The sequence below is a fragment of the Oncorhynchus masou genome, chromosome 1, assembly GCF_036934945.1.
Source record: "Oncorhynchus masou masou isolate Uvic2021 chromosome 1, UVic_Omas_1.1, whole genome shotgun sequence".
NCBI lineage: Eukaryota > Metazoa > Chordata > Actinopteri > Salmoniformes > Salmonidae > Oncorhynchus > Oncorhynchus masou.
Genome location: NC_088212.1, coordinates 17,114,011 through 17,125,185, shown reverse-complemented (window position 1 = coordinate 17,125,185; position 11,175 = coordinate 17,114,011). Strand labels below are relative to the sequence as shown.

The 11,175-nt window shown below is 42.1% G+C and overlaps 1 protein-coding gene and 1 pseudogene across 3 annotated transcripts in view; one reads left to right on the top strand and one right to left on the bottom strand.

Annotated features, from left to right (window-relative positions):
- The first annotated feature begins 1,634 nt into the window (after positions 1-1,634).
- Positions 1,635-9,559, top strand: LOC135521720 (cyclin-H-like; annotated as a pseudogene).
- A 470-nt stretch (positions 9,560-10,029) lies between these two features.
- The window catches only part of LOC135521447 (ras GTPase-activating protein 1-like), a 47,488-nt gene continuing 46,342 nt past the window's right edge, over positions 10,030-11,175 (bottom strand). For all 3 annotated transcript variants that reach the window (XM_064947305.1, XM_064947316.1, XM_064947342.1), the window contains one exon: positions 10,030-10,969. In XM_064947305.1, coding sequence (XP_064803377.1) covers positions 10,886-10,969 — 84 coding nt within the window. In that variant the 3' untranslated portion in view covers positions 10,030-10,885. The remainder of the gene's footprint in view (positions 10,970-11,175) is intronic.

Below are 11,175 nucleotides of genomic sequence, written 5' to 3'. Positions count from 1 at the left end.
TATTGACTTTATTTTTGTTTTACTCCATGTGTAATTCTGTGTTGTTGTATGTGTCGAACTGCTTTGCTTTTTCTTGGCCAGGTCGCAGTTGTAAATGAGAACTTGTTCTCAACTTGCCTACCTGGTTAAATAAAGGTAACATTAAAAATAAATAAAAATAAACACATTGTTTGGAATGACATACCAAATTGATTCTGTATTGACCAAACATCTTTTCAACAAATTGGTCTTGAAAGTGTTATTTCCTGTTTGTGATCTCATTTTAGAAAATATACAGTAGGGCAAAAAAGTATTTAGTCAGCCACCAATTGTGCAAGTTCTCCCACTTAAAAAGATGAGAGAGGCCTGTAATTTTCATCATAGGTACACTTCAACTATGACAGACAAAATGAGAAAAAAAAAATCCAGGATTGTAGGATTTTTTATAAATTTACTTTGTTATATACCCTTTGTTGGCAATGACAGAGGTCAAACGTTTTCTGTAAGTCTTCACAAGGTTTCCACACACTGTTGCTGGTATTTTGGCCCATTCCTCCATGCAGATCTACTCTAGAGTAGTGATGTTTTGGGGCTGTTGCTGGGCAACACAGACGTTCAACTCCCTCCAAAGATTTTCTTTGGGGTTGAGTTCTGGAGACTGGCTAGGCCACTCCAGGACCTTGAAATGCTTCTTACGAAGCCACTCCTTCGTTGCCCGGGCGTTGTGTTTGGGATCATTGTCATGCTGAAAGACCCAGCCACGTTTCATCTTCAATGCCCTTGCTGATGGAAGGAGGTTTTCACTCAAAATCTCACGATACATGGCCCCATTCATTCTTTCCTTTACACGGATCAGTCGTCCTGGTCCCTTTGCATAAAAACAGCCCCAAAGCATGATGTTTCCACCCCCATGCTTCACAGTAGGTATGGTGTTCTTTGGATGCAACTCAGCATTCTTTGTCCTCCAAACACGACGAGTTGAGTTTTTACCAAAAAGTTATATTTTGGGTATATAGCAAAGTATTGATATAAACTTTTGTTATTGACCAAATACTTATTTTCCACCATTATTTGCAAATAAATTCATAAAAAATCCTACAATGTGATTTTCTGGATATTTTTTCTCATTTTGTCTGTCATAGTTGAAGTGTACCTATGATGAAAATTACAGGCCTCTCTCATCTTTTTAAGTGGGATGTAAAAAACGCCCCCTAACTAATTCAACTAGGAATACAACATGCTGCTCACATTTCCACACGTTTATTAGCTTTGGAAAGCGAACCGTGAAAATAAGACATGTGCAATGTTGTGCGCTATTTTTCCAACATTGTGACACTTATTTGGAGTCTTTGGCTCAAGTGGTTTGAAAGCGCGAATATCCTACTTGAAACTGTTTTTGTTTTTTTACCTCGGTGAATTAAGATTATTTTAGAGCTACCATGCATTTGGGAGACCCAGCCCAGTTTGCTTCATTGAACTATCTAATAACGTTTTCAATTTTACAGGCAATGTACTGTCCCATGCTATTTTTGGTGGCTAAAAAATTTGCTAGCTTGCTAGGTAACTTACCTTGAACATGTCATGTTTGGTGTCAGTATCTTCGAATCAATGACATCCTGACAACCTACATGTTCTGTTATGTGCAGAGCTTTACCATGTTTCACAATAGCTCACAGAGAAAGTTCTGGACATTCCACAATGAAGAAAGTATGAAACTGAGATGAACCCAACCGGGAAATATTGCAACAAAATGCTCACCAGTGGGAAGGTAAAATTATTTGTAGCATGTTACATTACATGTGATAATGAGTCACATTGTCTAGTTTTTTTTTTGCACTACAACTTTATGATTATATTTGCCACCTCCCAATGTTGTCATCTCTCATCCTTTCCTTTATCCCTTCCTTTAAAAAGCCTAGGGTTAGTGACTCTCATGAGGAGGACATCCTCTTCAGGCACTATGAGAAGAGACTGCTTGACTTCTGCAATGCTTTCAAGCCTGTGATGCCCAAGTCTGTTGTGGTATGTATTTTGTAAAGGTACACCTAATCACTCATGGAAATATACTGCATGTAAACCCAGAGAATCTGTAGGGACTGAATGGGATGCATAGGATAAGGCAGCAGTAGTTATAGTGTTTGTCTTCACTGGTTATTTGGACTAATCAAGATTTCGCAGTTGTTGGCATCTTTTGAATGTTTAAACAGAAGGAGACATTATGCCCATAACTTGCAAAGAGAGAAGGTCTCCATCTCTTCTCTTAACATGGACCCAGAACTTACTTGAGCAGCTGACCAATTATGTGAGGCTTTAGTACACCGTAAATCCGACCTAACCGGTTTTATGTAAGAGATTAACATTGCAATCATCAACAGGATACAGCCATCATGTATTTCCGGAGATTTTACCTGAACAACTCACTAATGGATACCACCCCAGAACAATCATGTGAGTGAGTAGTCAAGGGCTTGATTTTGACTAGTACTCCTATATTCTTATATTAAGAAATACAGTATATAGGCTCCTCTAATTACTTCTATTCAGGTAGCTACAGATACACTTGATTTCTGAACTAACCTCCATGTTTCTCTCCTCCCTATGCTCTCTTCACAACTTTTCCTTCCTCTGCTCTATTGTTTTGCTAACTTCCCACTCTTTTCATCCCACCTCTTCCCTGGCTTACCTCTTTTTTTCTCTCTTTCAGGCTGACCTGTAGGTGGATGACTTTAACGTGTCCAGCACCCAGTTTGTGGGGGATCTTGTGCAAGAGTGCGGCCGGACAGGAGGGCTCTGGAGCAGATCTTGGAGTATGTGCTCCTTCTCATTCAGCAGCTCAACTTCCACCTGGTGGTACACACCATTTACAGACTGATGGAGGGCCTGCTCATAGACCTCAAGGTGGGTGGATGGAAATGGAGATACCTACCAGGTCATTGAAGCTCAGTAGAGATACAGCAGATGAACATAACCTAATGAAGTCTGTTGCTGAGATTTAAAGACCGATTTTGCGGACTTGTAGGTGTGTTAAATCTGTACGAATAGAAAACCAAGCAGGTTAGGCTTCAGATAACTGCCGTGTATTGGTGACCTTTACCTCAGACAAGACACCCTCTTCTGGAGAACCCAGAGTCTCTGAGGAAGAGTGCTGATGGCTTCCTGACTCGGGCCACCCTGACGGACACTGGCCTGCTGTTTCCCCCATCTGAGATCGCCATGACGGCCATCCTGAACAGTGCTTCGCAGGCCGGCCTCAGCATGGAGAGGTAGCCAGCACCAGGGCTCTGTTCTAGACAAGAGCATGGCTCCGTTTCAGGGGATGAGGGCTGAAATGGAATGAGGCCCTAGCCAACATGGCCTCAGGACTGCAAGTGGCAACTAACATACTTTCATAGTGTATTGTAAAGCAGGGTAGTAATTCTCACGTTTTCATTCAATACAGTAATCTACGTTTCAAACTAGTTTTGTTTTCCACTTTGTTATAGCTATCTGACAGAATGTATGGGACTGAAGGAGGACAAAGAGACTCTTAAAGATGTACGATGCGATGATTCCAATTCCAACCACAAGGTGGAAAGCTTGATCAAATTTGACTGCAAATCAAAATTATACAAATGCTATTCATGGTGTTTCACAGACAATAATTTTCTTTTCACACAGGGATAAAAACTCATGAAGAAACATGAATTTCTGAAACAAGAGGTGAACGCTTACAAAATGAAGCTTTATTTATTTTTTACCTTAGTTTGGTAAATATTTTCTTAACTCTTCTTGAACTGCACTGTTGGTTAAGGGCTTGTTAGTAAGCATTTCATGGTAAGGTCTACACTTGTATTCGGCGCATGTGACATAAAGTTTGATTTGGAGAGGGCCCATGCTGACTTTGGCACAAACGCCAACGTGTATGTTCGTAAACACGGAGTATACAAAACATGCTCTTTCCATGACATAGCCTGACCAGGTGAATCCAACTGAAAGCTAGGATCTCTTATTGATGTCACTTGTTAAATCCACTTCAATCAGTATAGATGAAGGGTAGGAGACAGGATTGTGACAGGATTTAACATAAAGATGTTAAAGACTTGAGACATGGATTGTGTATGTGTGCCATTCGGAGGGTGAATTGGCAAGACAAAAGATTTAAGTGCCTTTGAACGGAGGTATAGTAGTAGGTGCCAGTCATATCGATTTGTGTCAAGAACTACAACGCTGCTGGGTTTTTCCACACTCAACAGTTTCTTGTGTGTATCAAGAATGGTCCACCAACCAACCAAAGGACATCCAGCCAACTGTGGGAAGCATTGTTGCCAACATGGGCCAGCATCCCTGTGGAACGCTTTCGACACCTTGTAGAGTCCATGACCTGACGATTGAGGCTGTTCTGAGGGCAAAAGGGGGTGCAACTCAATATTAGGAAGGTGTTCCTCATGTTTGATATACTCAGTGTATTGAGTTAATGAATGAATCTGTCGGTTACAAACACATGTAATTGTTGCATTGCGCAAAAAGAGTGTATACTTACATGGGTGCACTACCACACAACTGGGGAGGTAGAAATGATCAGCTGACTTATGTTCATTTTGTGTGATAGGAATGGCTGTCAGGTAAGGAGAAGATATTTTGTTAAAGACCACTTCAGAGTAAATAGTCTTGCACAAATGAAGCAATACCTTTTTCCAAACATACTAACAGTTTTATTTAGCCAGGTCAAACAAGTGTATCTAAGATGCAAAATATTCACAGTTCTGTCTATCAGGTAGAAAAATCTAAAATGAACACATCCGCTATATGAAATGAAGAGGAAGCAGAACAGTTACATTTGTACATTTTGAAGAGAGGAGTTGTCACCCATATCGATAGTCTAGTCTATGAACACTTGAGTCAGGTCTGTGTAATCTTCAGTACATCTAAACTGAGAAACTACAGGTTATCGGCTCCAAGTCTCTGACTTTGAGCTGTTTGGAAAAGCAGACGATGGTTGAACAAAATCAACCAGTTCTCATCCAAATGACAGGGTGATGAATCTGGGCTTGGCCTGCACAGAAGTTCTCTGTATGATCTTGGTTAGTGTATTGCCAAGGAAGGTGGGTTAGTGAGGGTTACATTGATGTTGCAATTATATTAAAGCTTCTGTTGATGAGCCCAGGCTTAAAAGGGAAGATTTCTCAGTTCCTTTAGTTTCTCAGGCCCAGACATCAGGTTCGTTTCACAGGTTACATTCACAGGTTACAAATAGGTCCTACAAACTGTTAAGCTATGACACAAATATGAACCTATAGTACAACTCCATTTCGCAGTCATACATACACAAACACTGGTTTTGTCATATAAGCCTAAGTGTATCCTATCAACAGGTAAAGCAGCTTATAAAATATATAGCTAGTAGCTTCAGTGATGTGTATATGTACATATACACTGCTCAAAAAAATAAAGGGAACACTTAAACAACACGATGTAACTCCAAGTCAATCTCACTTCTGTGAAATCAAACTGTCCACTTAGGAAGCAACACTGATTGACAATAAATTTCACATGCTGTTGTGCAAATGGAATAGACAACAGGTGGAAATTATAGGCAATTAGCAAGACACCCCCAATAAAGGAGTGGTTCTGCAGGTGGTGACCACAAATCACTTCTCAGTTCCTATGCTTCCTGGCTGACGTTTTGGTCACTTTTGAGTGCTGGCAGTGCTTTCACTCTACTGGTAGCATGAGACGGAGTCTACAACCCACACAAGTGGCTCAGGTAGTGCAGCTCATCCAGGATGACACATCAATGCGAGCTGTGGCAAGAAGGTTTGCTGTGTCTGTCAGCGTAGTGTCCAGAGCATGGAGGCGCTACCAGGAGACAGGCCAGTACATCAGGAGACGTGGAGGAGGCCGTAGGAGGGCAACAACCCAGCAGCAGGACCGCTACCTCCACCTTTGTGCAAGGAGGAGCACTGCCAGAGCCCTGCAAAATGACCTCCAACAGGCCATAAATGTGCATGTGTCTTGCTCAAACGGTCAGAAACAGACTCCATGAGGATGGTAATGAGGGCCTGACGTCCACAGGTGGGGGTTGTGCTTACAGCCCAACACCGTGCAGGACGTTTGGCATTTGCCAGAGAACACCAAGATTGGCAAATTCGCCACTGGCGCCCTGTGCTCTTCACAGATGAAAGCAGGTTCTGAGCATATGTGACAGAGTCTGGAGACGCCGTGGAGAACGTTCTGCTGCCTGCAACATCCTCCAGCATGACCGGTTTGGCGGTGGGTCAGTCATGGTGTGGGGTGGCATTTCTTTGGTGGGCCGTACAGCCCTCCATGTGCTCACCAGAGGTAGCCTGACTGCCATTAGGTACCGAGATGAGATCCTCAGACCCCTTGCGAGACCATATGCTGGTGTGGTTGGCCCTGGGTTCCTCCTAATGCAAGACAATGCTAGACCTCATGTGGCTGGAGTGTCAGCAGTTCCTGCAAGAGGAAGGCATTGTTGCTATGGACTGGCCCGCCCGTTCCCCAGACCTGAATCCAATTGAACACATCTCATGTCTCGCTCCATCTACCAACGCCACGTTGCACCACAGACTGTCCAGGAGTTGGCGGATGCTTTAGTCCAGGTCTGGGAGGAGATTCCTCAGGAGGAGCATGCCCAGGCGTTGTAGGGAGGTCATACAGGCACGTGGAGGCCACACACACTACATAGCCTAATTTTGACTTGTTTTAAGGACATTACATCAAAGTTGGATCAGCCTGTTGTGTGGTTTTCCACTTTAATTTTGAGTGTGACTCCAAATCCAGACCTCCATGGGTTGATAAATTTGATTTCCATTGATAATTTTTGTGTGATTTTGTTGTCAGCACATTCAACTACGTAAAGAAAAAAGTATTTAAGAATATTTCATTCATTCAGATCTAGGATGTTATTTTAGTGTTCCCTTTATTTTTTTGAGCAGTGTATATACACACATACAGTACCAGTCAAAAGTTTGGACACACCTACTCATTCCAGGATTTTTCTTTATTTTTCCTGTTTTCTACAATGTAGAATAATAGTGACGACATTAAAACTATGAAATAACACAAATGGAATCATGTAGTAAGCAAAAAAAGTGTTCAACAAATCAAAATGTATGTTATTCTTCCAAGTAGCCACCCTTTTCCTTGATAGCTTTGCACACTCTTGGCATTCTCTCAACCAGCTTCATGAGTTAGTCACCTGGCATGCATTTCAATTAACAGGTGTGCCTTGTAAAAAGGAATTTCTTTCCTTCTTAATGCGTTTGAGCCAATCAGTTGTGTTGTGACAAGGTAGAGATGGTATACAGAAAATGGTCTTTTACTAAATAGGGCTAAATCCAAATTATGGCAAGAACATCTCAAATACGGTAAACAAAGAGAAACGACAGTCCTTCATTACTTTGACACATGAAGGTCAGTCAATCCAGGAAAATGTCAAGAATTTTGAAAGTTTCAACAACTACAGTCGCAAAAACCATCAAGCTCTATAATGAAATTGGCTCTCATGAGGACCGCCACAGGAAAGGAAAACCCAGAGTTACCTCGGCTACAGAGGATACGTTCATTAGAGTTAACTGCACCTCAGATTGGTCGAATTGCTAAAAAGAAACCACTACTAAAGGACACCAATAAGACTTGCTTGGGTCAAGAAACATGAGCAATGGACATTAGATGGGGGAAATCTGTCCTCTGGTTGGATGAGTCCAAATTTGAGATTTTTGGTTCCAACCGCTGTTTCTTTGTGAGACACAGAGTAGGTGAACGGATGATCTCCGCATGTGTGGTTTCCACCGTGAAGCATCGAGGAAGTGGTGTGGGGGTGCATTGCAGGTGACGCTGTCAGTGATTTATTTAGAATTCAAGGCACAATTAACCAGCATGGCTACCACAGCATTCTGCAGCGATACGCCATCCCATCTGGTTTGCACTTAGTGGGACTATAATTTGTTTTTCAACAGAACAATGACCCAACACATCTCCAGGCTGTGTAAGGGCTATTTGACCAAGGAGAGTGATGGAGTGCTGCATCAGCTGACCTTGCCTCCAATTGAGATGATTTGGACCGCAGAGTGAAGGAAAAGCAGCCAATAAGTGCTCAGCATATGTGGGAACTCCTTCAAGATTGTTGGAAGAGCATTCTAGGTGTAGTTGGTTGAGAATGCCAAAGGTGTGCAAAGCAGTCATAAAGGTGACTACTTTGAAAATATTTAACACTTTTCTGGTTACAACACGATTCCATGTGTTTGTTGAATAGTGAAGACACCTAAACTATGTAGAAAATAGTAAAAACAAAGAAACCCCTTGAATGAGTAGGTGTCCAAACCTTTGACTGGCACTGTGTGTGTGTGTGTGCGCGCGCATATATGCCAGTGTGGACTGTAAAGCAGCCATTGTGGAGATAGGAAGAGGTTGGGTTGTAAAATCAAGTGAAGTAGTGGTGTGTAGAAAGGGAGTTAAGGCTTTCTTGGATCAGTGCTACATTAGATTTCCCTGAAGGTCGTTGTTATCGCTACGGTGCTTTGGCTAGCCCGACCCAAGGTCCTTCAGGAAGGTTCCACTGTTGACAAGGAGGCTAAATGTGTAGGGACCTCAAGGGTTCAAGTCAGGACAAAGGCCAAACCAGTCAACATACAGGAGATAGTCCAGTTTATAGTTCTCTGTAAGCTATATAACTCTGCCATGTAGGCCAAGTCTTCAAAGTGTCCTCTTGTCTGATTTGGCCCTCAAGCTTGAATATAGTTCAGGTTAGCATTGGGTAAGGAGTTACTCATTATTAACCAGTGTCTGTTCAAGGGCTTTGGGACTGGCAAGAGATTCCCAGATCCAGTCAGTCACATTCCCATTGCAGGACTCAGTCGGCCATAATGGATCATAATGTCCAGAAAGCTACATGCTCAATACAAAACCACCTAGCTTTTCGGTCCAGCGCTCCATGCCAGTACATGGCTGACTGACCTCGTCCCATTGGTAAAAATCACATTACCTGGATGATGGCAGCCAATGCCATGATGGTGCACTCAGTCCTGCAAGACAAAGTGCACACTGTTGAGGACTGTACATCAGTTACATCTTAATGCCATTTATTGACCATGCCACCATAACCCCTTCCACATCCATCCTGCTATGAACTCTGGACGGTCACGTCACACGGTGTTTACCATGGAGCGGTCATGACAGATGTACACTAGACAACAGGGGGGGGGGGGGGGTGCATGACTTGAAGGGATGATCATGGAGGTGCAAACAAGGAAAACAGAGGTTCTTAAAAACATATTCCAGCAGACTGAACTCCATGATTGACATTGCTTCAGTCCAGTCAAAGCCCACAGCTTACACAGGTCAACAATACTACATGTACCACCCGATTGTGCACTAACATCAGAAAACGTACAAATATATATTTTCTTTTTTTACAGGAAAAGAAAGGATACGAGGATGATCATGTAGTGAAAGAGCCCCAGATGACAGAAGTTGAGTCAAAACCACTTCACATTTTTGCTACCAGTGCCTCATGATTTACAGGTCATTAAATAGCTCTGTTTAATAGGAGCGGACTGATGAAGATCTGGATGACCTATGAATGATGCAAACAATGTTTTCATTTTTGTTTTTCACCCAACCCCCTGTTGTCACTGAAGGACTGTCAGCAATACTGGCCAATAGTCTCACAGGTCTACCCAATGTGTGCAAGATTCAACAACGAGAGAAGATTTAGATAGTATTATCTTTGAGGACATACATGATGCTTTTTCAAAAGGTCTCGTCTTCTGTAAGATACATGTTTTATTGGGTGTCAACTTTGAAATGCAAATGTGTTTTTAAATGACTTATGTAGTAAAAATGTGTATATTCCATGGGCATAACATCACTAGGCTCGGAGCACAGTGAATTTGCCAACATTAATTTGCCATACTTCAATACCCATTTTTGAAAAGTTATGATACAAGGCTGTTCTTACATCTCAAACCTGGATTTCTAGGCCATAACACAGAGCAGACAGCCCTGAAGGCACTTTAACAATCACTAATTACCTGGGGAAGAACGACTCCATTATCTACTTTACAAAACAACTTTAATAAGTGCATGCATGTCTGATACAATCTGTACTATTCAAAGATTTACTGCTGTAAACATTAACTTTATTTGTATTTATTCTGCATCTTGTCTGGCATTGAGAAGTTAAGGAAGAGTGAACCAAACAATCAAAATGTGATACAATTGGAAGGAAAAAACAAACAAACAGTTTCAACTATATACTCATGATTCCAGCAAGATTTTTTTTTTAATAGATAAAATAAACATACTTTCTGCAAGAATCTCCGGACAAAAATACAGAAAGAACCCCCAAATACTGGAGACAAATAGAAACGCTAGTTTCAGCACTTTGTGGACATTGTCACAACCATAACAGTAAAAAGCATTACAGGGTTGACTGTCGCTTCTTCATGTCAGTTGACTTTCCTCATATTGAGCAGGGAGATAGATATACTTTGGCAAACTGTGCTGTGTGGAAAAACATGTCTTGGGCATGTGAAGCTTTACTTTGAAATCAAATCTTTGACCCTCTTGATGAAGGGGAATGATACGCATACATGTACCCAAGTCACAGAATCATGAACACTGTTTTCAGAAAAAAAAAAAAAAAAACATTTCCTGCGCATACAGCAGTCTGGTGCAAGTTGAGTTTTTTTGTTTTGTTTAGGTACTGCGTTGGTTCGGTTTCCTGCTGCTTTCATTGCATAGCTCTCCTGGCATGGCAATGTGGTGGGTGGGACTGTTGTAGGAGGAGATGGGAGATGGAGGGGTGCCATGGTAATGATTGGAGCATGCTGGGTCAGGTCCCCTGTGTGTCTCTGTGCAGGGAGACAAAGGGAGAGAGCAAGAGAGAGAGAGGAGGAGTGCTGTACTACCTGTTGCTGTTGGACATGGCATAGTGATCTTGTTTCTGCTGAAGGAGCTCAGTGATGGCCAGCAGCTTTTTCAGCACGTGCTACAAAGAGAGTAAACAAGCGAGACAGAGCCATGGTTTACAATCACGACGACATGGCATGTTTCTGTAACTACTGTCATATTAAAAGGGGAAATCAGCAGTTGTACCAATAAAGTGTACACCCTGCCCATTTTGCTAAAAAGCAGAGGGATAGCCTGGAGAAATGTAACCACTAAAATTCAGACACGGATGCAAGGAATGACCAT